Source organism: Microtus oregoni, unplaced genomic scaffold, assembly GCF_018167655.1.
Source record: "Microtus oregoni isolate MIOR12 unplaced genomic scaffold, Mior012 000014F_ref0000157, whole genome shotgun sequence".
In the NCBI taxonomy this organism is placed as follows: Eukaryota; Metazoa; Chordata; class Mammalia; order Rodentia; family Cricetidae; genus Microtus; species Microtus oregoni.
The window spans coordinates 12060707-12086551 of NW_024543073.1; the positions used below are offsets into that span (position 1 = coordinate 12060707).

The 25845-nt window shown below is 39.1% G+C and overlaps 1 protein-coding gene across 4 annotated transcripts in view; it reads left to right on the forward strand.

Moving 5' to 3' along the window:
- Positions 1-898: 898 nt before the first annotated feature.
- Positions 899-25845, forward strand: part of Srek1 (splicing regulatory glutamic acid and lysine rich protein 1) — a 33665-nt gene continuing 8718 nt past the window's right edge. Inside the window, exons 1-9 of one of the 4 annotated variants that reach the window (XM_041663288.1) lie at positions 899-1174; positions 9286-9419; positions 14532-14656; positions 17016-17180; positions 17633-17811; positions 18988-19118; positions 19945-20059; positions 23061-23180; positions 23499-23819. In XM_041663288.1, coding sequence (XP_041519222.1) covers positions 1014-1174; positions 9286-9419; positions 14532-14656; positions 17016-17180; positions 17633-17811; positions 18988-19118; positions 19945-20059; positions 23061-23180; positions 23499-23819 — 1451 coding nt within the window. In that variant the 5' untranslated portion in view covers positions 899-1013. Of the gene's footprint in view, positions 1175-9285; positions 9420-11988; positions 12006-14120; positions 14245-14531; positions 14657-17015; positions 17181-17632; positions 17812-18987; positions 19119-19944; positions 20060-23060; positions 23181-23498; positions 23820-25845 lie in introns of those variants that run through there. The other 3 variants (XM_041663289.1, XM_041663290.1, XM_041663291.1) reach the window with 3 other exon arrangements.

The following is a 25845-nucleotide window of genomic DNA, read 5'->3' on the forward strand; positions in this document are numbered from 1 at the left end:
CAGTCTCGCCTCAACTTGCTTTGTCGTCATGGGTGACCTTGAATTTCTGATCGCCCTACCTCCACCTCCCCAGCGCTGAGATAACCAGTACACGGCAGTTTCAGGTTTACTGGATCAACACCGGGCTTTCAAGGAGAACATTTACCGATGTGACTACAACCTCAGCCCTACTGTTGCTTTTAGCTCACCAGCACAAATGTTAATGTGAAAAGTCTCAATAATAGTATGTTTCTCGATATTTGGGCCTACAGGAATGGACTCCAGACCATGCACTTTGGAGATAGCCGCTCTGGTTGAATAGTATTGAGGCATATTAAGGTGCAAGTTCTATGTGGACCGCAGGTACCTTTGTCTAACAGTATAAATATCAAGCTCTGATAGTGAATAAATTGTATTTTATAAACAATGACACCTACTCATTTACTTTAATTCAGTCGGAATCTCCATACTTGGTGTGGAAATTTCCAAGGATTCTCACTATCAGGGTGCATGCCAGCTTTAAAAACAGGTTAAGTGGGGCAGTAGCCTGTACTTAAGAAAGCTATAGTTTGGTCAGGTATTTATTTGTACTGTCCAGACGTTATTGCCTTTTCCCCCCACTGCAGCCCAGGCCTCTTGATTCCTCCTCGATGTTCGTAGCCGACCAGCAGGAGCCGGGCTTCCTACGATGACGGACGCACAGAGTTTCAGGGGACAACCTCCGCTCCTCGACCCGCGGCAGCGGTGAAACATCTCTGGGGACACAGTGACGCCTAGCAGCAGCAGCCGCGACCAGGCCCGGAGGCTGGAGCAGCCGGGACCCGCGGGAGCCGCCGCGTTACCAGGGCGACACTTCCGGCCGGCGCGCGCAGCCCCCAGAGCAGGAGAGTCGCGCGGCGGGCGGCTAGACGTGCCCGGCGCCGCGAATTAGCCCGCGGGAGCGCGCTCGCGGCCGCGCGTCTGCGCTTCCCAAGCTCCGTCGCTGACGCGTCGTGGACGTTGGGGAGCGGGAAGGCAGCGGCAGCGGGGCCGGGATGAACAGCGGCGGCGGCTTCGGTTTGGGCTTAGGCTTCGGCCTCTTCCCTACGGCGGTGATTCAGGTGACGAACCTCTCGTCGGCGGTGACCAGCGAGCAGATGAGGACGCTCTTTTCCTTCCTAGGCGATATCGAGGAGCTGCGGCTCTACCCCCCAGAGTGAGTGCTGGAGCCCGGCGGGGGGAGGGGCGCGCCGCCATCGGGACCTCGGGCGCCGAGGCGTGGGGGGGGGGGGGGGGGAGAGAGAGCGCGGGCGTCACGTGACAGCGCGCTTCCCTAAGGCGGCCATGTTTGATGAGGGCACCGGGCCGCTTGCCCGGTTCCCGGCGTTGGGATTTTGTTGATTAACCTCGACGCGCGGTGCCTGCGAAGGACTTAGGAGTGGCTTCCCCTTCCGAGCCTCCGGGACTGTGGTTGATGTCCGGGCTTCGAACTGGGTGCCCCCAGCCCTTAGGTTCCCCCCGAACTTAAGATGGCTGCAGGTGGGCCCTCATGGCAAATGCTCATAACGTTTTTGCACTGGGAGAAATCGTGGAGAACGCCTGCAATGGCCCGGACCTCTAGGTTTTAGTGTCAGGGTGCTAGTGCTGTTGAGCGTGCCTTTGACAACATGGAATCAGGGCTGGTTTTGTTCCCCGGGGTGATCACAGACATTTACTATCTTTTTGGTGTTTCTCACCGAGCCCGTATCTACGATCTTAAAAGATCACGTCAATACCTCCTTTTGGCTGCAGCCTGAATTTTTCTCCTAGAAGGTCACACTGGCTCAAACCTTTCAAAAACTATAAGTCAGTGCGGAATTATCTCTGCTGCGTCTGTGTGTTTAAAAATCAGGGCTTAATTGGCATTTTTATGTCGAGATCGCTTCCCAGTTAGTGTACTTGAAGTGGTACATTTCCTTATACAATGTTAACTAATCAGATAACTCGTAATGGTTTTCCCGTTCTTAAAATTCTTATACTCACAAACTTTAAGAAAAATATTGCAGTATTTTGTTCTTTATGTTAAAATCATTTGAAGGAAAAGGGTACTTGTTACGATTTTTTTTTTGTAAAAGAATTCGTCTTATTTCGTATATAGAGCGTTTTTTTCTCCCTACTATCTATCTGTAAATATTGGAACCACTGCATATTGATGTCCTATGCATTTGAATATTTAATTTTAAATTAAATATTTTCTTTTTTCTTTTTTTTTTGATTTTTCGAGGCAGTTTTTTTTTCATGGAAATATTTCACGCATCCAGAAAAGTTGAAATACTACATTGAATGCCCATCCAATTCACTGATTTGTTAGTACAGTTGGTTATTAAAATTTCATTTGTTCTAGCTGGGTGTGGTGGCGCACGCCTTTAATCCCAGCACTCGTGAGGCAGAAGCAGGTGGATCTCTGAGTTCAGAGCCAGCCTGGTTTACAGAGTGAATTCCAGGACTTTTTTTTGTATAGGGAAACCCTATCTTGAAAAACAAAACAAAACAAAAGAGCTAACAACAAAAAAAAAGAGTTCATTTGTTCTAAAAGTGGGATTCTGCCTCCTCTCCTTTCTCTAGTGTATCTTCAAAGACCACGTGATTTTTCCCCGAGGTCTAGAATAGGCCCCTCCCTCGCTTTAAAAAAAGTTTTTCACGAAGTTGACCTTTTATGAGGTAGTATCTTGTAGAAGGACGTTTAGTCTGTGTTTAAACAGGTTACTGGATCATGCTGAGATTCAAGCAGTATATTTTTGATAAGAGTACTGCATAAACGCATGAGCACAAGGTTTGAGCCGTGACATTACAGTCTGTGCTGTCTTAGCGGCTGAAGGTGCTTTCAGCAATCTCACGTACTCAACAGTTAGCAATGAGGAGTGTGCTTGGGGAGGACCACGGCCTGGAAGGGTTGGAAGCCAGTCTGTAAAATACTCTGCCTTTGAGCTCTTTTTTTTTGGGGGGGGGGGTTCGAGACGGGGGTTTCTCTGTAGCTTTGGTGCCTGTCCCGGAACTAGCTCTTGTAGACCAGGCTGGCCTCGAACTCCCAGAGATCCGCCTGCCTCTGCCTCCCGAGAGCTGGGATTAAAGGCGTGCGCCACCACCGCCCGGCTCTTTGAGCTCTTGTAAATTAACTTTGGGACCGTAGAGTATTGAGGAAATATGTCACAGAATAGACTTCGTTCCCAGTGAGTCGCCATTGGTGTGGTGCTTGGAACTTGGGTTCAGGTGGCAGCACTGCCAGGTATTAACGACAGCTGGGAAGATGCACCTTGAAGAGTCTACCCTCTTTCCTTTTCCTGCTTGGGAAAATGTTATTATTTGGGGTTTAAAGGTCAAAGGGAATGAAAAGGGTTGCTATTTGTATTAAAATAGAGTCATTATGTCACAAAGTAATCAATTCCTTTGGCAAAGTTGTTGCCAGACAAATGTTTACCTTTCACAAGTGCAGGAGTGGAGCCTGGTTCTGGTTTTGCAGGGACACTGACAACATTCCTGGCAGGTTTTCCTCTCCATGATGCAGTTATGCAGTTTGGTGCAGTCAGTAGAATGTTTGTCAAACACAGTGATAGTTGTTTTGATTGTCATATAGACATTGTTTTGTGATTAATATTTAGAAGTTGAGTGGTTATTCGCTTTAAAATTGGAAATACATTTCTTTAGTGAAATGTGAAAATAGCCCTATTTTGTGCTCCACCGTGTTTTTAAAGCAGTCTGTCATGACCCTGAAACCGGCTTAGCTGGCTAACTCTAGGGATCTGCTGGGTTCCATTCCCTGGTGCTGCAGAGGCATACCCCACACCTTGCTTTTCTGTGAGTGCCAGGATCCTACAGATCCTTCTGAAGGCTTTGTGGAAAGTGCTGTACTGTTTCCCCAGGGGCCAGTTTCATTGGAATTTTTAAACTAAGCATTCCTGTAAACAAGTCAGTAACATGGCTCACCAGGTGAAAAGGCTTGCCTCTTAAGCCTGCTGTCTTTAGTTCAGTCTCAACCACCGTGGAAGGAGAAGTCAGCTCCTGAAGGTTAGACTCTTGACATCTCTGTACAGTTCACCCTGTGTGCACACGCTTGCACAGACAGTACAGAACATTAAAGAAGAGATTATGTAGACATTCATTAACATCATTCTTTTTTGTGTTGCCACATAATTAAGTACCCAGAATTACTGTCCAATTTTTTGCACAATAGTTGAATTTCATAGTGTATGAAAACCTATTTAAACAAATTGCTTTTTTCAGTAAGCTTTCATTGTGAGAAAATATTCATACAGAAAAATGGACGTCATGGTGTGCAGCTCAATGAATTTTTACAGAGTTAAACAGAGCAATGGAGCAAGCACACAGTGGGGAAGTACCTGCGTCCTCCAAGTTCCCCTGTGCCCTCCTTCAGTTGACTCCCCCATTACCCCACCACCACCACCCCTGCCCCCAAGGGTAATTCTTTTGATTTCTAACACTAGGGAGATTTTCACCTGCAGTTTTTCTTGCTTGCTCTGGTTTTCAAGTTCAAAGAACCAAAGTTAAAGTGTCTAACTACTTAAAGTAACTTAATTAAAGAAATAACATGCTGTGTCTGCTAGATTTTGTTGCCATGGCAAAACACCTAAGATCGTAAAGCAAGGAGTTACTTTGGCTCAGGATTTCAGAGGTTTCAGTCTGTGCTGACTGGCTCTGATTCAGCCTGTAGCCAGGCTGCTGGAAGGAGCCAGCGACAAGATAAAATCTCCTTAAAGCTACAGCCTAGTGTTTTAGCCCAGCCCCCACCTCCTAATACTAATAGTGCATTCACCTGTTTAAGTAACACCAGCAGTTGAAGACCCAGCCTTCAACACACCAGAGCCCTTTTGGGTGGGGGGGGGGCTGTTTCATAACCTAGCTTTAGCAGCCATTTTATGTAGAATGGAGAACAAGAAAGTCTGTAATTTTTTTTTCTTTTTTGGTTAAAGTCTGTGATCTTAGCATCACCCCACCAAACTCCTTCCATTAGCATGTTTTTCCTTCTGGCTCCCTGTATGTGCTTATTATAATACAGTGTAATCAAAGGATTTATACACTGTGATTATAAGCCTTTTTTACTTAATCTGTAATAAGCATTTTGCATATTACTGTGCTTTACAGTAATATTTAAAGACACGTCCTGTGTTGAGTGTTTTTTAAAATTCTGTCATATGTTGGCCATCGTTTTAATTTTTAATTACAAATGAAGGAGTTTAAACTAGGTGCATTTGGAAGTGTTTGATCTTCAGTAGTGACTGGAAGGGCTGTAGGCAGTGTCAGCAGTTCATAAGAACGGCTTAGAACTGTCCCATCTAAAGCACTATTGGAGTCCTTAGATAATTCATGAATAAAATTATTTGTTCGTGTGATTCTGATAGTCTTTAAAACGGGGATTGCCAAGACCATTGGAAAACAGATATTTGCTTTATGATTTATAACAGTAGCAAAATTATACTTATGAAGTAGCAACAACAATAATTTTATGGTTGGGGTCACCACAACATGAGGAGCTGTCGTAAAGGGTCTCAGCATTAGGAAGGTTGAGAACCACTGTACTATATACCTTACGTGTATGTACCATGGTTGTGTTCTTTAGAATAGACCACTTTTAGATCCGTTCCCAGGTTTCTCAATCTTACTGGTAGACCTTTCATGTAGTTTCTTTAAAAATTGGGCTGGTTTACTGTGTCCATAAATATTAAATTTAAAGTGAAGTAGAGATATTGAGGATACATTTTTCATTTTCAGTAGTGACAATTTAGGTATGCATTTTTTTCACAAAAAGGTCTGCCAACTTATGAAATGTAGCTCTAGTGATGGATGGCTTCTTGATTAGAGAGAGGGCTGAACATATTCCTGTTTCAATTCCTAGGGCTTTAGTAGGCTTTTGACTCGCTTTAGCTGGGAAGGACAGAAAGTGTTACCTATCTCCTGTACTGGTGTTTGTTAAAAAAGATCTTTGCTAAACTGAAGAATAAAGGCTGTAATGGCCATAGAGCAGTGAGGCTTCCTGGGTCCAGGGACTGGGAATCAGAAAGGTAGCTGCAATCAAAGTGACTCTGCCTTTTTCTCTCAAGAGGCTGTTTGTCTTTGTGTATCTTCTTTGTTTCTTTATGGACCTACTCTCTACTCCCGCATCTGACACAAGCCTCTTTCTAGAAAGAATCTGATAGTTCTGAGTTTGTCTTTTCAAGCCTGCCTACCCAAATTAGGTGGTGTGTTCAGCCAGTGAAGTGGACTCTTGTGGAAGGGGCTAGAGAAACTTATAGAATGTGTTGGGGGGGGTGTTCAAATAAATTGTGCTAATGCCCCGCTGAAGCTGCATATGGTGCTCAGCGAGGGCTGCCTGAAGCCTGTGATGTCTTTAGATGGTTTCAGAGGATTGAGACTTGAGTCTTAAAGAAAGGTGGAATTAGTGTAAAGGAGAGACAGAGAGGAAATCAGATTCCCTGAGTACAGCAGCATGCCCAGAGTCCCCATGCCCAGAATATATGTCTGCAGTTTTGGATATATATAAAATGAAGCCGGAACACAAAGGCGCCTCCAAGGAAATGTAATCTTAAGGGATGTGATGCAATTTAGGGTTTAAGGATCACACTGGCACTTTTGTGGAAGACCATTAATAAGGGATTAAAGTTAGACAAAGAGTGATTGACTTGGTAACTGTAAAATGATCCAGGTGTGCATTGCTGAGGTCCTGAACTCAGACCTCAGTAGTGAGAATGAGGAAGGACTTACCTAGGATGACTTGTATTTGGGAGATGAGGAAGTTGGAAAGGCCAAGGATTAGGAGTGACTCAGGATTGGCAATTCAAAGCTCAGTTTGACAAGAGAGGTTATTTCCTAACACGCCTTGGTGGTTCTCACTGAGAACTGGCCTCAGTGAAACACTCTGAGATGAAGTGAACCATCAGCTTTCTGTCTCTGGAACATTGCCGGTGGCTGTGGCAGAGGAAAGGGGCTAAGCTGTGGCATCTAAGGCTTCTGCAGAACCCAGATGTTAGTTCTGTTGATCCACCAAGGCAAATTATTTGGACACAACTAAGTTCATGAAGTAGAAAAGTCTAATTTTACCGTGCACTTAGAAGGAGCATTGACAATTTTGGTGAATAGTGTCAGTTACTGTAAAACTAGTGACTCCCAGATACCAGAACAGAGAATGTCCTGTTACTTTTAACTAAACAGAAAATATAGGATACTGGCGGGACTGAAAAGCAGAAAAGGCAGTGAATGGATTGTGAGCTGAGATAAGGGTGCATCAAAGTGTACTATTCAGCAGGCAGACTCTTGGATGTGGCTGTTCAGATCTCAGGACAGACCTATAGAGGTGTGGTCGTGTAAAGGTGGTGGCTTAAATCTGAATGGGGTGTTTACTTATGTGACACCAGGTGATTGATTGCTGAGGAGGGGTTTTTAGTGAGAGCTGCTGTGAATTGGTGACCTTAGGTGGGTGAGAGAGAGGAAATTGAGCCGACTAGGAAAGAATTTGTAGTTTTAAAAACTACTTAAAGGGCTGGAGAGATGACTCAGTGGTTAAGAGCATTGCCTGTTCTTCTAAGGGTCCTGAGTTCAATTCCCAGCAACCACATGGTGGCTCACAACCATCTGTAATGAGATCTGGTGCCCTCTTCTGGCCTGCAGGCATACACGCAGACAGGATATTGTATACATAATAAATAAATAAATATTTAAGAAAAACTTAAGTGGTCCCACTACTTATATACTTATATTTATAATATTGACTTAAGTTTTAAATGCAAATATTATTACAGTGTTTGGATATCAGTCTTTTGCTGTGATAAAGGCAGCTTGAGAAAGGAAGGTTTTATTTTGGTTTATAGTTCTAGGGTTATGGTCCATTATGGAGGAGAAGATTTGGTAGCAGAAACAGGAGGTAGGTGGTCACATTAAGTCCACTGTAAGGAAGCAGAGACCTTAATGCTGTGCTCACTTGGCTCTCTCCTTTTTATGTTGTATATAGAACCTTAGCCCAGAGAATGTTACCCCTTCAACCACTGTAATCCAGATAATATGGAGTAGAACTGTCTCTTAGTGTTTGTGGATCCAGTTAGTTAGACTAGCAATGCTAACCATCACAGGTTAACAGTGTAACTGTAGCTTTAACCATTTAATGTCATTCTACATTGTTTCTACATTGCTTATGTGAAGGATTATAGAGAACAGATTTAGTAATAAATGACTGTGTAGGGGACTGGAAAGATGACTCAGTGGTTAGAGCACACACTAGTGTTAGGTTCTCCATGCCCTCTTAGGCAGCTCACTTGGGACTCCAGTTCCAGCCTTCTTCTGGATCTGATTGCCACCAGCATTCACATAGGTACACACACTTAAAAATAACATGTCTTTTTAAAGGGGTGAATTTATAGCCAGGTGGTGGTGGCACATGCCTTTCATCCAAGCATTCAGGAGGCAGAGGCAGGTGGATCTTTGTGAGTTTGAGGCCAGCCTGGGCTACAAAGCAAATTCCAGGACAGGCACCAAAGCTACGCAGAGAAACCCTGTCTTAAAAAAAAACAAAAACAAACAACAACAACAAAGGTGACCTTGTAATTACTGGTTAAACAGTTATTCAGTGTTTTAATGAGTAGTATCGATAACCCATGAAGGCAGTGATTTTATGTAATATAACAAGATCCTATTATAGACAAACTCTTTTCAACATGCTGTTTCCTTTTTATTATAGGTCTGTCTAGATTGAATTGAATTGAATCAAATGGTTTAGAATGTCTACTGTTTTGCAAAATAAATTACATAAAATTTGTTTGTAAGAACCTTTTGTTTTTTTGTCCGAAAAGCACATTTCTCTGTAGCCTGAAGCCATCTGGTATATACAAAAACTCCTTGTTTAATTCTGTATTACCTGATTGTCTGATTATTCTGAAGTTTTCAGTGATTTCTTTTTCCGTTGTTGGCAGTGAACCTAGGACCTCCCGTGCTACTACTAGCTATGACTTTAGCTCTGTTTTTAGGATATAAATGTTGGGTAATCAGTTAGGATTGGGAGAGACGTCTTGAGAACTGGATCTTCTAAAGAGATTTTACCAGAGAATATGTTAGCTGTTTTCAGATGTCACTCAAGGACTGATTGATTTTAAATTTCACTTGTCAGGTTTTGTAGATAGCCCTAGATTGACTTCTGCTTTGTCAGACAAGTCAGCAGTAAATGACTGAAATTTGTCTTCAGCCCATGAAAATTACCTAAGTCTGGTGAGAGAAAGTAATTGCAAATGAAAATTATAAAACTATGCAAATGTTTATTAATCCATTTGTTTTCTTTTTATCTTGCAGCAACACACCTCTTGCTTTTTCCTCCAAAGTATGTTATATTAAGTTTCGTGACCCATCAAGTGTTGGTGTGGCCCAGCATCTAACTAACACGGTTTTTATTGACAGAGCTCTGATAGTAGTTCCTTGTGCCGAAGGTTGGTATCGCATGTTTTTTTTTTTATTGTTTTAATATCTGTCCTGTGTGTTTGACTTTTCTAGAAATTGGCCAGTACTCTAAAAACACACCAGATAGAAAATTATACTGAAGTGGTTAGTTCATTATTCATGGATATTTGAAATTTTACAACTGGACACTTAGAAAATTTATTGCGTATTTGCCTTTTATAGTTGGCTTTGGCTTTTCTGTAACCAATTTGCAGATTGTAAGAAGAGCTTTCGACTTTAAAAACTTAAGTTGGTATGGAAAAGTATTTAAAATGCTTATGTAAGTGTATACTAATGGGACAGAATTAAGAGTTTCCCAAGCAAAATGCTACACATTCAGCCAAATTGGGGTTGTGACATTTTTATATTCATTTGAAAAATGCTCAGTTTATTTTTTCAAATATCCTCTTAAGGTAGTTTTTCTCAATTGTTACAAGACTATATGGTTTTATATTTAGTCTAATTTTTGCTATACACTTAGAACTTTTTTCTTTGATTGGCTTTTATTGGGGAGGAGGGTAACTGGAAAGCAATTTTTAAAACCTCCATCAAGGAGTGATGTCAAAGGTGGGAGCAGGGCCAAAGACCTTCTAGTTATCTGTTAAATTTTATGTCTTGCAGTGCTTTAAGAGCCAACTATTAAAAAATTTTAGGTTTTCCCAGAGTCATTCGTGTATAATTAATTGGTTTCTGATTTCGACAATTTTAATGTACAATTAACTTAGAGTACTGACTGACTTACATAAATTTTAAAATTTGGTTATTTTCTAAATTTAAATGTCCTCAGAAATGAACTTTTTTTTTTGCTGACTGATAGTAACTATTTTATAGCATAAAAGTATGCTAGAAACAATTTAATAGGCTTTTCATGTGTGATTTTAAAACTTGTTGTAATTACTAAGTTAACATTAAAATCACTTAGTGCATCAGGAATTTGTTGCACTCTGTGAGTTTTATGCTTGTTTCAGAACGCTTGCTTTAGAATGTTAAGAGCTATATAGCTCTTTCTAGACAGATAATTTTGAAATTCCAGAACAGGAAGTTCTGGTTCCTTTTTTTTTAACCCCCAGATAAATTAAAAGCATATCTCTCATGTTTCAGGGGTTAGAGTAGAGAGGGAAGATGGAGTGAAGTAAATTATTTGCCAAGTAGGTTTTTATCTGACACTCTTTGAGCGTAGTGAGCACTTACTTGGGGAGTAAGATGGGAGAGGAAGAGATATGAATTCTACAAAGTTTCATGCCATGAAACTGCACAGGAACTATTCAGTAGATTTCTTAACTGGAAATATCATAAGATTATAGCATAGGCTTTTATCATTACTGATTTTGAAAGAGGAGTTTTAAATCATTGGAACCTTGCTGTAATCCCATACAGTCAGAGAAGCTCTGGTTTGTAAGGAACTGTCAAGGTTATGAGCACATGGAAGTCTGTTGTTTATTTTACTTGGTAGAAATTTATAAAAACACAATCAGTTACAGCTCCTTAAATATTTTTATGCTATCATTTTGAAAGAAAATTTTTACCAATTTTGGACATGCAAATCTAAACATTTACTGCATTTTGTAGTTCCATGTTTATATTGGGAAGAAACTGATACACATTTTTTATTAGTTTTGTCAAATACAACTGATGAATTTCACAGCTGTTAAGCCTGATTATGCACTGCCAACAAAGAAGTAATGCATTGCTCTATTAAAAAGGAGCGTGAGAGAAGCAAACGAAGGGAAGTGTGAGTGGAGGAAACTCTGAGTGGAGGTGTGGGTGCTTTGTGTGCCCTGTGCACTTGACTCACTGCTCGCCTCCACGCCTTAGGAACAGCATTGTGGTGTAAATGGAAAAGGCCATGTAAAACATTTTACCTGGGTTTTCAGTTTCTTTCAGTTTGCTGGGTTTTAGTTCAGACAGTAATGTAGAAGAGGGTGGAAAAAAGTGGTATTGATACCTATTGAGCATGAACTGTTGCTAATAAAACATGCCATTTTGAATAAAATATACTTTCATTATACTTGTCTAGATATGACCTTTTTTTGTTGTTGCGTACATTTCAGATTTCCTTTTATAAATGTTAACACTTAGAAAAAATAAGATCAATATAGCAGGTGTCAGCCTAATCATCAGTCATAACTTTATGTCCACATTTTCTGGTAGATGGATTTTGACTATTAATTTGGTTTTGTATGTTTTCTCTATGTGATATTTGTGCATTATTAGATGACTAGACTGGCCAAGGCAGACCTGTTACACTTGCCTGAGTCAGGCATTGTTTGCCATGCCACTAAACCTGCCGCCAAGTGAAATCTTCATTGGGGAAATGAGATCGGAGTCTGAACCGCAGAAGATGGACGCCCTGTCTCTGTTTTTATTGTTTTACTTTCATTTCTTTTTATTTTGTCCCTTTTTTTGTTTTGTTTTGTTTTTGTTTTTGTTTTGTTAAATCTCTCTCACTTTTAGCTTGTGAGCTGGTTTTCCAGTTCTTTGTAAATGGTATTCCATTAAGAATTCATAACGTGTTGCAAATTTATGGGGGAATGATTAACAGAACTCAACCTCGAGATGAACTAAATTGTCATGCAGTAAGTTAGAGTGCAGTGCTGGGAAGATGCTCAGGGCCTTTTAATTGGTGTTTGTGGGTTGAGGTACATTTTGATCTTCAAACATTAAAACGCTTACTGGAATCGTAGGAACATTTTCTGATGGGCTCAGTGCTTATTATTTTCCCCAAGTCTACATCTCTCATAAACCCAACTGATGGCTTCAATTTTTATCCTTCCCCTAGAACTATAGGCATATAAAACCAGCAAGGAAAATTAAGTACATTTCTTTTAACAACCTGAAGGTAGGGGGAGGTCTTTGACTTTTATTAGCTTGGTCTTTAAGAAGCCTTTTGTTGCCTCTGTGGGGAATGGATATTAGAGAAAACTATTGGTTATTTATTTGCATGCATTTATTTTTTGTTTGCTTGAATTTTTTTTTTTTTTTTTTGTTGAGAATTCTTCAGAGGTTACTAGCTTTTTACATGGATTCTGAAGTCAGGACTCACAGTAGCGTGAGAGATGTTTCCCTTAGTTTTCTTTGAAGTATAGTTTGGGGAAAATGCTAAATGCTTATGTGTTTTATACTTCTATATACTCTGGTAGAATGTTAGAGGATAAATTTTATTTTGGAAATAAAGCAATGGAACTTTTCTTAAAATATCTTTAATAGAATAAGACAGAAATAATATTCAGCTTATAGTTATTGATTTTTAACAGTTTGTTGTCATGAACAGCAGGGAGAATCTGATAGCCTGCTGATACTTAAGATAGAACTGAGGCCACACAGTACTAAGTAATGAGCTTGGCTCATGATTGTGTAGCCTCTGTACCGTATGAATAGCTGGATTTGGTTACTGACAAATAATATTAAACCTAGAACTCTTTGAGGTGCGTGAATTAGGGTAATGAAGCATAGTGTGCCCACCTCAGGACAGCAGTTACTCATCAGATGTGTTCAGGTTTTAAACCTTAAAAAGTACTCTATATTTCTAATAGATAAAATGAATGTGATAATTATTATAATAGTATAGTATATGTGGCATATATAGATTTATAGTAATAGTGGTAACTGATAGTTCATTGTTATTTGATATCTTCAGTAAGGCCTACCTTGTTATCATTCTGCATGTTATGAAATTTATTCTCCAGAAGTTAAAGTAATAGCATCGTTTTTGAAATTAGTTAAATTAAATTTAGATGCTGTAAAATTAGAAAGTATGCATTTGCCCAAACCCCTAAACCAATTCTAATTTTCTTTCTATAGATAAGCTATAACCATTATCTAAAGTTTTAAATTCCAACTTGAATTCCATCCATCCTTAGAGATCTTTCCAGAAAAAGTTGTTTGGAGATTTCTCTCTTACATCTGGTTGTATTAAATAGGATTTTACCATTGAAAGCAGGCATAATACTTTTGAAAACTTGCCATATGTATTTCAGTCTTTGTAATTTTTTTTAAAGTACAGTTTTAAGATATTCTTAATTGATAATAGAAATGGTTATTTATATATGCAATCAAGTTTGAGAAATATTTTTTTTTGCTAAAAAGTTAGGGGAAATGTGAAAGTTTTAGTTTGTCAGGTTTTTTTTTTAAATTCAGAAACTAAATATGGTAGGACATGAACTTCAAAGTAGATTTTCCATTTTTTTAAGTTGCAGGCATTTTTCTTCTTCTAAAGTGATTTTAGTTTATTCTGTTAGAAAGTTACAGACTTTATAAGAAAAGCATTTTTAAGTACTAGTTACTATTATTCAGATAAGTATACATAAGTTGCATCTGAAAGTTAGAATTTTTTTTTTATCAGTTGCCTAAGGATCTTTGGGATTGGATTCTTTCTGGCATTACTGATGTTGGTGAGGTGCCTTTTTGATGAATGGGTGTGGACCATTGAAGTTGATTGCATGTTGTAGTTTCCTGTTTCTTTTGTTTATCTGAATTGAATGGAGGTGGAGAATTGTTAGAATTGTCTGCTCACAGTGGGTAGCTTCAGTACAGGGTAGAGACACTCATTATGGAGCAAATTTCAATTCGCACATATTTGTTTTTTTCTTTTTCTTTTTTTTTTTTGACTAATTTGGTTATTTGCCATTTCTGGGGATTAAACTTTAAAAAATGTTCTTCTTTTCTGTATCTGATGTTCTGTGTGCTATTAGTGACGCAGCCAACACGAACGGTTGTCATGTGTAACACAACTTTCGATCACCGCGAAAACAGCGTCCTGGGAAAGCGTCCATGCTTGATATCGTTTGGTTCATGAACATTAAGTTTCCAGTACAGGTGACCCATAGCTCAAAGTGTTAAATAATTGTCTACATTATTCAGTTTTTAAAAATAATATTCCATTAATGAGATTGTTAGTCTTTGAAGTTTTGCTCACTTTTATTTTTCCTAGTAGAGCAGGATAAAAGGAAAGACTTATGTTCTTATTTGTTTCTTTGTACGGATCTGCTAGATAGATTCATTTATTATTATTATTTTTTAAGTGCAAGGGTAATTGTAAAATCATAGTGTAAAGTTGGTGTGGTGTTTCTGCTCGCCATAATATTTGGAACTTGCCTCTGCAGGTAAAATCCCAGAGGAAGCCAAAGCCCTTTCTTTACTGGCTCCTGCTCCAACCATGACAAGCCTGGTGCCTGGTGCAGGATTGCTTCCCATCCCGACCTCCAGCCCTCTGACGGCAGTGAGTAGTGTAAGTCTTCTTGGTGGGTGAGCACTGACTGTGAAAACTGGTGAGGAAGGAGGGGGAAGTTGTTTTCACCTTGTGTTAGTTAGTGACACCATCCAAAGTCCATACATAAGAACTTACCCCACATCATCTTACTTGAGCTTGTTTTGGGGATTACTCTGAAATAATTGGGACTTGTTTAAATTTGAGGATTCAAAAAGGGTTATTTGTTAGAAAAATCATTTCCAGGACTTGGTGCTTTAGATAGCACAGACTAGATCACTCCCCAGTTCAAGAGGACCAGGACTAAGAAATTTAAACAGGAACTTCGTGTTAGTCATGGGAGTGCCTGGTGACTGAGAAGATGAAACAAGGTTTGACAAACACCTGAGATTTTTCTGTGTAGAATTAAACATAATTAGTATCTTGTGATTTCTTAGTAAAAGACTAACTTAATTATTACTGGACTTTTAGTTTTTGCATGAACTATCCAGTCATACTCCTTTTAAAGGAGGGCCATTCGACAGGTAAGGACTGTGACTAGTGTTTCCTAGGGAGCGCACAAACTTTGTGACTGTGATGGTCAGTTTGTCCTGATTAAAGAAGTGGTTTCTGAAACTTTGAATCTTGCCCAGCATTCTTCTCTGGAGACCTGCACTATGATCCATGGAGCGACGTGATTTTTACCCTCCCCCCAAATGGTTTTCTCCTTGTGTAGCCCTGGCTGTCCTGGAGCATTCTCTGTAGTCCAGGCTGACTTTGAACTCAAAGATACCTGTCTGTTTCTGCCTCCCAAGTGCTGGGATTAAAGGCGTGTGCTACTACTGCCAGCTTTTGCAAATTTTTTTTCTTCCTCGAAATGATTTTTAATTGAACTTCTGTGTTTGAGGAACCCATGCTGGTCAGTTTGGCTGCAGCATAGTGAGGAGAGAGAACCAGGTGTAGGGGGTGGATAGGATACTGACTTTGTAGGGCTTTTTAGGTCATAGAGAGGCATTTGGATTTTATTTTAAACTTGATTAGACTCTAGCATGTTTTCCAAAGAATAAGACTGGCCACTATGAAAAGAGTAAATGACGTTGATTTTTTTCATCTTTAGGAACTGCTTTTATTTAATAGTTGTTAAATCTTGGTCATTTACAATATATTTGCACATATTGTTAGTTAATCAGTTTTATGGAGTAGCACAAGGAGAAATGAAAGTGGTTGTATTTTTTCCTTGAAAAAAATCTTTTGTTTTGCCAAATGTTTTCAAGTCCTGAGATCTTCTATCTCTTCTAGTTTAAATATACCTTAAAATAAACATGTTTCCTAATATATGTTCTGAAAACTGATTTTATGAATGTCCTAGAAAAATTATCCATCCCATGGAGCCTGGAAAGATGACTTGACAGTTGAGAGCACTTACTGCTCTTGCAGGACCTGGGTTTGGTTCTGAGTACCTTTGTTGTGAGGTGCCTTACAGTCTTCTGGAATTCCAGTTCTAGGGATCCAGTACCTTCTTTTGGCACCTTTGTGGTGCATATAAACTCATAAATGTACACATAAACGTTTAAAATTTCATAAAAGATGACAGTGTTTTTTGTTTTTGTTTTTTTGTTGTTACACCTGTGAGCCACCTTGCTTGAGTTAAGTTTTTCTTAATAAAATTGGATTTAGTAGTACTGATCTCTTAGTGTTGATAACAAGGATTATTTTTTAACTTATTCACTTAGTAATTGTGGACACATACTCTAGAGTAATAATAACTTCAGTCACATGGTGCGCATATTTCCAAGCACCTCCTTGCCCTGTTTCAGTACTCATGCTGCAGACGAGTGTGATTGTAGTTTCTTTTAAGTGTTTGAAGTTTTGTTCTTTTTCTTTCAGTATGTGATTTTGCTCTTTAAATAGTTTCCCACACACAGTGCTTTTTTTTTTTTTTTAAAAAAAGAAGCTTAGTCCTTAATGATGAAAATGTAGAAAAGCTTCAGAGTTACTTTGCTGACCGTGTATGCATTCTGTGTTAACATGTATTGACTGAGGGAGCATCAGACAGAAAGGCACTGTACTGAATGCTTGATGGACAGGGGGTATTGTGACTCCAGGCTCTTAGAAACTTAACCTTATCTCTTTCCTACAGTGTATTTTATGGAAATAATAGAATGCAGCTACCTTGGAGGTTAAAAATTAGTGTTCATTTTTAGTGTCAGTTTAAAGGTAGTTAAAAACGTTGCTATTAAAAACTAATATGATTTCACGCTTAATAATTGAGATACGTGTAGCTTAAAGCAAGGGGTCCTTTTATACCTACCATTCATGATGAGTTGATCTCCTGGTAGCAACAATAGTTGGAACACTATTGAAAACTGTGCCTTATGGTTTACTTTTGTTTTTTTTATAGCTTGGTGTTTCACTTAGCAGTTTGGGAGCCATACCGGCAGCAGCACTGGACCCCAATATTACAACACTTGGAGAGATCCCACAGCCACCACTTATGGGAAATGTGGATCCTTCCAAAATTGATGAAATTAGGAGAACAGTCTATGTTGGAAATTTGAATTCGCAGGTAACTAGGAAGAAACTGAGTGGCACTATCTGCTTATTCATTCTTCTTACAAATTCTGTTGATAAAGTATTATTTACTTATTTTTAAATTTTATTTTTATTAGCATATTTTATATAATAGGTTTCATTATGGTTTTTATGCATGCATATATTTTGATGGTATTCATTTTTCCCACTATTCTCTTGTGACTACCTCACCCCATTGGTCCCCTTTCTCCTCCCAGCTAGTCCCCCTTCTACTCTCATGTGTATCTTGTGACCCAGGAAGTGTAATCAGGATCTTAAAGGAGCATAGGTAAGGGGCCGTTGACAGCAGCCTGGGAACCTTGCCAGTGGCCCCATCACTAAAGAAAAAGTACTTCCCTCTCCCTACAAGCATTAGCTGCTTTATTTACCTGATTTTAGAAAGAAAAAAAGATTATACTGTATTAAAGTGTCACTCTGCTTCCTCAGACAACAACAGCTGATCAACTACTTGAATTTTTTAAACAAGTTGGAGAAGTGAAGTTTGTTCGGATGGCAGGTGATGAGACTCAGCCAACTCGGTTTGCTTTTGTGGAATTTGCAGACCAAAATTCTGTACCAAGGGCCCTTGCTTTTAATGGAGTTATGTTTGGAGACAGGCCACTGAAGTAAGAAATCTTCCAACAAAGAAATTTTAATGGCTTTGAAAAAGTTTTAACATGTTTGATTTAATTAAGGCTTTAAAAAGAATAGTTATTGGCAATTTGTGGATAGGAAGAAACTATTAAGTATAAATGAAATGCATGACACCATAGCATGTTATATTTGAAGACATCTCTTTCTTCTGTGTTTAATATCTAGTTAGCCATTAACTCTTTGTATATAATACATAATGGCTTCAGGTATTTTTCTGTATAGTTCTGTAAGTCATGTTTGTTTTGTGAAGATTGCGGATTAAGGGTAACTTGTAGTCGAACTACAGAACTTCTTGTAATAAGAATATCACTTTTCAGATACTCAAGACCAGAAATTGTGTATTTCATAGATTATTAAAGTAAATGTGGGTTTGAGTTTTATAGGTTATCTCTTAATTAATAGTTTGATGGGATTTTAGTCTTAAAAGATAAGTCACTGTTATATGCTCAGTCTTCTCTGGAGAATGGGTAAAGAGACAAAGCAGGTGTGCCTGTATGTCACAAGAACCACCTTACCTACTAGGGGAGGTTACCAGATACCTTTCAACTCTGAAGCTGTGCCTGACTCAGATATGGGACAGTACTTAGCTTCCCTTTAATTCTGTTGGGGTATGCAAGTTATTAGCAGAATCTAATTAAGAATAGAAATGTTCCCTTGCCTGGTGATGGTGGTACACACCTTTAATCACAGCACTCGGGAGATCGAGGCCAGCCTGGTCTACAGAGTTAGTTTAGTTCTAGGATAGCCAGTTCTGTGCAGTAAACGATGACTCCATAAAAACCAGCAGGGTTGGGGGAGAAGTGGTCCATTTTAATCCTGGTATCAGCATTGTTATTTTTCTAAGGTATATGCATAAGCACTTGTAATTGTTTATTGTAATTCAATTGTCTATTCAATTGTTGAAGAAGTTAGATAGACTTCAGTTTTTCTTACTTTTTTCTTTGCTTAGCAAGAACTGATGGTAGGTTTAGATGAGCGATTAATCATGGTTTTCTGAGACTGCTGTTGGCTATTCTGTATTTAGTTATTTTATTTCCTTATGTGCTGTTGCAATACCCTCAGGTTCATAAATGTGTATATCTACTAACAATTGTTTCATGTTTTATAAACTATGGTGTGTTTGTGATATACTAATATTTTTAATTTAGAATAAATCACTCCAACAATGCAATAGTAAAACCTCCTGAGATGACACCTCAGGCTGCAGCTAAGGAGTTAGAAGAAGTAATGAAGCGAGTACGGGAAGCTCAGTCATTTATCTCAGCAGCTATTGAACCAGGTAAGGCCACAGTGCTGTTGTGTAGTCAGAGAGAGTCTTAGGACTGGAAGGAATTTTAGGATTATACTGCTCAGTTCCTTCAGTGTACAAATAAGAAGACTGAAACTCAAGAAATAGTAAGTGGATTATTCAGAATAAGTCAGCAAAAACCGACATTTCCCTAATACTGAGCTGACACACTTTAACTTAGTGAGTTTTCTATGGCAACAAGTCAGTGTTGAGGTTGGTTTGCCAGAAACAGTATGAGTGTTATTATAAGGCTAAAAAGGAAAGAAAAAAATGTGTAAAATGTTAAAAATAGGCAGCTTGACTTTCCCTCAAAGTTTTAATTTTAAGACGAGAAAGGGCATATGATTTCAAAAAACACACTCAGTCTTACAAGATTAAAGGAAAACTGACTCATTTTGTGTTGCTAAGTGCTGTAAAATCCACTCTAAAAATGTCTATGTGATTTAGCTTTAATTAGATTTCCTAAATTAACACTTGGAATTTAGCTTCAATTCTGACAAAATAAGTGCAGGAAGGTCTTAGCCTCAGTGTCCTAGGAATTGCAGACATGTTTTAATCGTGCGTTATGGCAGCAACAAAATACTACGAACAGCTGTTTATAATCATCTGGTTTATATGTACTGCTGCAGGGTGGCTGCACTCAACGAGTTTATGCAATGACTTTCTTGGATGTTTCTGAAGGATAATTGCACAGGAGGAGGATGTACAGAGAGTAGGCCCCTTGCACTATATGTGGTATATTCCACTTGTGCCTAATTATTAACTGGGATCTTTAATTGTTCTGAGCTTACGCTGCAAAGTGGTTTTTTCCTCCCAGAGTCTGGAAAGAGCAATGAAAGGAAAGGCGGTCGATCTCGCTCCCACACTCGCTCAAAGTCCAGGTCTAGCTCAAAATCCCATTCTAGAAGGAAGAGATCACAGTCAAAGCACAGGTGAGACTCTATACTATCAATGTTTAATGTTTTGTTTGTTTTGTGTTCCAAATAGTTAAGATGTCAAAGTATTAGAATTCAGAAATTTTCATTAGTGTTTGCTTACATGGTAGTATGCTTACTGTTAGCTAATGCTCTACCAATAGTGGTCTAGTTGTGGGTACACCAGTTACTGCCCTGCCCATTTCTTGCTTTATGTTCAAAGGAAAGAAAGTTTATCAAATTGGTTCTTTTCTCTTTGTTTGTTTGGTTAGTTTTTGAATTTTCGAGACAGGTTTTATCTGTAGCCCTGGCTGTCCTGGAATTTGCTCTGTGGACCAGGCTTGTCTTGAATTCAGAGATTGGCTTCCACCTCCCAAGTGCTGGGATTAAAGGCATGTACCACTGCTGCCCAGCTCAAATTGTTTCTTAATTTTTCATATTTTTTTTAAAGATTTATTTATTATGTATACAACATTCTGCCTCGATGTATGCCTGCACGACAGAAGAGGGCGCCGGATCTCATTACAGATGGTTGTGAGCCACCATGTGGTTGCTGGGAATTGCACTCAGGACCTCTGGAAGAGCAGCCAGTGCTCTTTAACCTCTGAGCCATCTCTCCAGCCCCCATATTTTAAATCTTTAATTTTAGAAGTGTTTTTCGTATTTGCGTATGTTTTGTACTTGATTTTTTTGTAAGCTAGCCTTTTACACATACTTAGCAGGAAGTGTTTTCCTTGTACATTCTGAGAAATGCTAATGCTGGAGCAGTGCTCAGGGTCTCCAGGCAGAAATGGCGCTGGAGAGGTAGCAGAGAGTTCTACATCTGCCTCCTCAGGCAGCAGGAAGAGAGAACAGCACTATACCTGGCTTGAGCTTCTGAAACCTCAACCCACCCCACCTCTAGTGGCATACTTCCTCCAGTACCTCCTAAAAGTACCACTCCTTATTGGCCACCACAATGCCTGACATGTAGTGAGTCTTCATTGTTGCCGAGTCACTTGTGTCGTGAGAGAATGACATAGATGTGTGCATGCATGTGCAAAGTAGGGGAATTAAAGGAGGAGGACTTGAGAAGCTACACACACCTTCCATCTTGTTTCTATTTCTGTGGTGATGAAGGAGATTCAAAGATAAGATGGGAAAATAGAGTGTTGTTCTTTGACTTTGGTAAACTGTATTTCTGGCCCTTTTAATGGTATGGTACATACATAGTTTACAAAATCTCCTTTGAGGACTTTACTGTCTCCAAGCTCTTATTGAGGTAAGCTCAAAATCAAATGCCTTATATTTAAGCCACTGTGGTCTACATAGTGAGTAAATACCAGATTTGCCAAACCTACATTATCTCAAAAATACCCAGAAAATAAGTGCAGTAGGGACCAGAGTCAAAGCAGGAAAGTAACACAGATACAATAGTATAAGACCAGGATGTATGATGGATGGATTCCCACATTTTGACAGGATAAATAAGATTGAGGAAATAGGAAGCTGCTGAAGAGTAATAAAGACTGATGTCTTAGTAAAGGTGTCTGTTGTTGTGAAGAGACACTGTCCACGGCAGCTCTTATGAAGGAAATATTTAATTGGGGTGACTCACTTAGAGCTCAGTGGTTCAGTCCATTATCATCATGGTAGGACATGGCTCCGTACAGGCAGACGTGGTGCTTGAGTGGTGCTTGAGAAGTAGCTGAGAGTCTTAAGTCTTGCAGGCAACAGGAAGTTGACTGAGACACTGGACAGTATCCTGAGCATAGAAACCCTCAAAGTGCACCACCACAATGACACTCTTCCTCCAACAAGGCTGTACACTTCAACAAAGCCACATCTCCTAATAGTGCTAGTCCATATGAAATTAGGCCAGAGACATTCAAACCACCACAACTAGTTTCCTAAGTCTTGTTTTGAATGGTTATAAAGGAGATCCAAGCTCTAAGGTTGAGATAAATTAAAACTTGTTCGTTAACATCAGTTTCTTTGATAATTCATGAAACTTTACATGCTTTTAAAAATTAGGGCAATAACTAAGGTCTTTGAATTTGCATACTATTTTCTCCCTCTAGGATAATGGTTCTTAACCTGTCTTCTTGGGTCACATATCAGATATTCACATTACAATTCGTAACAGTAGCAGAATTACAGTTATGAAGTAGCAGTGAAATAATTTTATGGTTGGGGGTCACCACAACATGTGGAACTGTATTAAAGGATCATAATATTAGAATGGTTGAGAATCACTATTCTGTTTATTATTTATAAATTGAAATTTGGCAGTTCTTGATATTCATGACTGAACTTTCATATAGTTGCATTTGAGGCTAATATTAGAAATAAGTGGCTCTTCATACACACATACACACACACATACATGACCAACATATTTTACACGTGCATGTTGAAATAGGCTAAAGACAAAAGAGAATGAGTTACCTCTGAAATAGAGGCATGGGATCATTCATTAAATACATAAGACTTGGGGGTTTTGACCTGAAAGAATCTTCCTACACTTTCCCCTACTCCTCAGCTGACTTAGCAGGATAGTGTAGATTATAATGTCAGCTGTTTCTAGAACTTTGCTTCCCCAGGCAGAAAGCTATTCCCATGAAAGAGCTTCAAAAGTTGCTCTCCTATAAGTGCAGGACCATTTATCTACAAACAGCAATGTAGAGATTGCTAAAGCATATAACTTGTTCCCCTCAGGACTCAAAAGCAGTTTGCAAGGAAGCCAGTATTAAAGACAATTGGTGATATGAAAACTCAGGCAAAGGAAACGGTCTCTAGATTTGAGGCTTGTAATGCTGTGATGAAAGGGAAAGCTATCCCTGAAAATACTTCCTCTGATAGGAAATAACCATTAAATTATTTTTGTTTTGTGTCCTACACAATAATATAGCTGGTAAATTTTCCAATAAATTAATTTCTGGTGTTATAACTAAAACATTATAGAAGGCTCATTTAAAAACTAAACTTTTTGCAGTTGAAATTCTAAGTTTTGATCTCCTTACAATTTGTTTTTCTTTAGAAGTAGATCTCATAACAGGTCACGTTCAAGACAGAAAGATAGACGTAGATCCAAGAGTCCACATAAAAAGCGCTCGAAGTCTAGGGAGAGGCGGAAGTCAAGGAGTCGTTCACGTTCACGGTGAGTTGCAGAGATATAAAGAAAATTTAAAATTTATCAGTTCTCAGTCATTTGAAATTGTGGTTTAGGTTTATCATGAGAGAAATAAGGCTTTCTTGTTTCTTTAGTGTCTAGGATTAATATTGATTGCCTCTGATGCAAATATGATCAGTGTGATTCAGGTCAGCCTGGTAATTGTCTACTCTGTAAGCTCAGGTCCACATTCGAGTTACACAGAAATTTCTAATGTCTGTAGCCATTGCAGATGATATTGTATTGGTAAAGGTCTCTCTTTTTGAGATAAAATTCTTTGAGCTAAGAATTTATTTGTTTTTCAAGGGACAAGAGAAAAGATACCCGAGAAAAGGTGAAGGAAAAAGACAGAGTGAAGGAGAGAGAGAAGGAAAAGGAGAAAGAGAAAGAGAGAGAAAGGGAAAAGGATCGTGAAAAAGACAAGGAACGGGGTAAAAACAAAGATAAAGACCGAGAGAAGGAAAAGGACCAGGAAAAGGAGCGGGACAAGGACAAGGAACAAGACAGAGACAAGGAGCGGGAAAAAGACAAATCCAAAGAGGCGGATGAGAAACGGAAGAAGGAGAAGAAGTCCAGAACTCCACCCAGAAGTTACAATGCATCAAGAAGATCTCGTAGTACCAGCAGGTTTGTGTGTGCATAGGCCCACATGCCTGTGGTTGTTTGTGTGTGGAGGTTATAGGGCAACTTGTGGTCTGTGTGTCTTCCTCCCCAGTACTGGCATTACAGATGCATGCTACCATACCCTGTTATGGTAACTCGAGTGCTGTGCTTTTCCATTTGGACTCTGGAGGTAGAACTCAGGTCCTCAGGTCCTCGTGTTTGCACTACAAACTCTTTACTGACTGAGATATCACTGCACCCTGCTTCAACTCTTTCCATGAGGTTGCTGGTGATCAGTGAGTACATTTTTAATCAAGGGGGAAAGATTATTCTATGCAAGTATAAAAGTAGTAACATTTACTCTTAATTGAACAACAGAGGGGTCACTACATCATTGAACCTCCTGGGTGAGATATTTGGACTGACTTAGCTGTCTTTCATAATGCAGTATTTAAATAATATTACTTACTATTTTTCCTAGAGGATGACATGTGATGGGGAAGATGTTTTTCTATTTAAAATTCTTTTTTTTTTTTAAAGATTTATTTATTATGTATACAGTGTTCTATCTGTATGTATGCTTGCTGGCCAGAAGGGGCACCAGATCTCATTGCAGATGGCTGTGAGCCACCATGTGGTTGCTGGGAATTGAACTCAGGACCTCTGGAAGAGCAGGCAGTGCTCTTAACCTCTGATCCATCTCTCCAGCCCCTCTATTTAAAATTCTTATGTGTAATAGTTGACCTTCGAGGCTTTGGTGTTTCTCTAGAATGGTGTGGTAAATCTTAGCATGTCCTAATGATATCTAAAGTTCTAGTGTGAGTCCTTTCTGTCATCTTGAGTTAACTTTTACTTCTGTTATGCTTTGTGTATGACATTTAAGTTTTGTTTCTTGATGTTTTAAGGATTAGATTTTAGCATTGTTGTTTCCACTTATTAATAGATACACTGCCACCAGGTGGCAGCAGGTTGCTATAGTAACAGCTACAAAATGAGAATATTCCTCTAGGTTCTTTAACCCTCTTACCCCTTATTTCAGATTGTTCTATGATAAGTTAAGCTTAGTCTTTTAAAAATATTTAAAAATAACGGTTTCAACTAATTTTAAAGTTGGCTTTTTAATTGCAAACAAGTTGATAAAGGAATATATTTCCTTTTTTAAAAAAGAGTTACTTAATGGTGTTTTTTTTTTAAAGATTAATTGTTTATTATGTATATAACACTCTGTCTCCATGTATGCACACATGCCAGAGGAGGGCGCCAGATCTCATTACAGATGATGGTGAGCCACCATGTGGTTGCTGGGAATTGAACTCAGGACCTCTGGAAGAACAGCCAGTGCTCTTAACCACTGAGCCATCTCTCCAGCCCAATGGTGTATTTTTTTATGCTAGCCTATTAAAAGATACTAAAAGCTAGTTGCAGTGTTTATTGGGAGTTGTTGTAAGAGGACAGTTCTAGTTCTTGGCTGACTTTGATGTCTCACCTTGTTTAGTCCTTCCAGCAAGCTGGTGAGACTATTACAACCTTGGTAAAGACAGGCCTTTCCCTTGCCCCCTGCTCTGCTGTCAGAAGTGGAATGCCTTGTTTTCTTCATTTAAGAAAGTGTGAAGTGGCCAGGCACTGGTGGTGCATGCCTTTAATACCAGTGCTTGGATGGCAGACGCAGGCGGATCTCTGTGAGTTCAAGGCCAGCCTGTTCTACAGAGTGAGCTCTAGGACTGTTTCACAGAGAAACACTGTCTCTGGAAAAAAAAAGAAAGAAAGAAAAAGAAAGTGTAAAGTATTTGTGCCCACTTTTGAAAAACTGCCACAGACTATGAAGTTGAAATTAATAATATCTGTCAGGATGGGTTTCTTGAAATAGAAACAGTGAAGCAGACTTATAGCCTTTGCCTTAGGGATCAGCTTAGACTGTCACTGCACCTTGCTTGCAAGTGAATTTGTTGATCATGCTCTGGGTACCTTTATATCAATGTATGATTCAGATATTCTGTTTACAGCATCAAATGATTGGAATTAATAACATAACCGTATAACTGCATTTTCT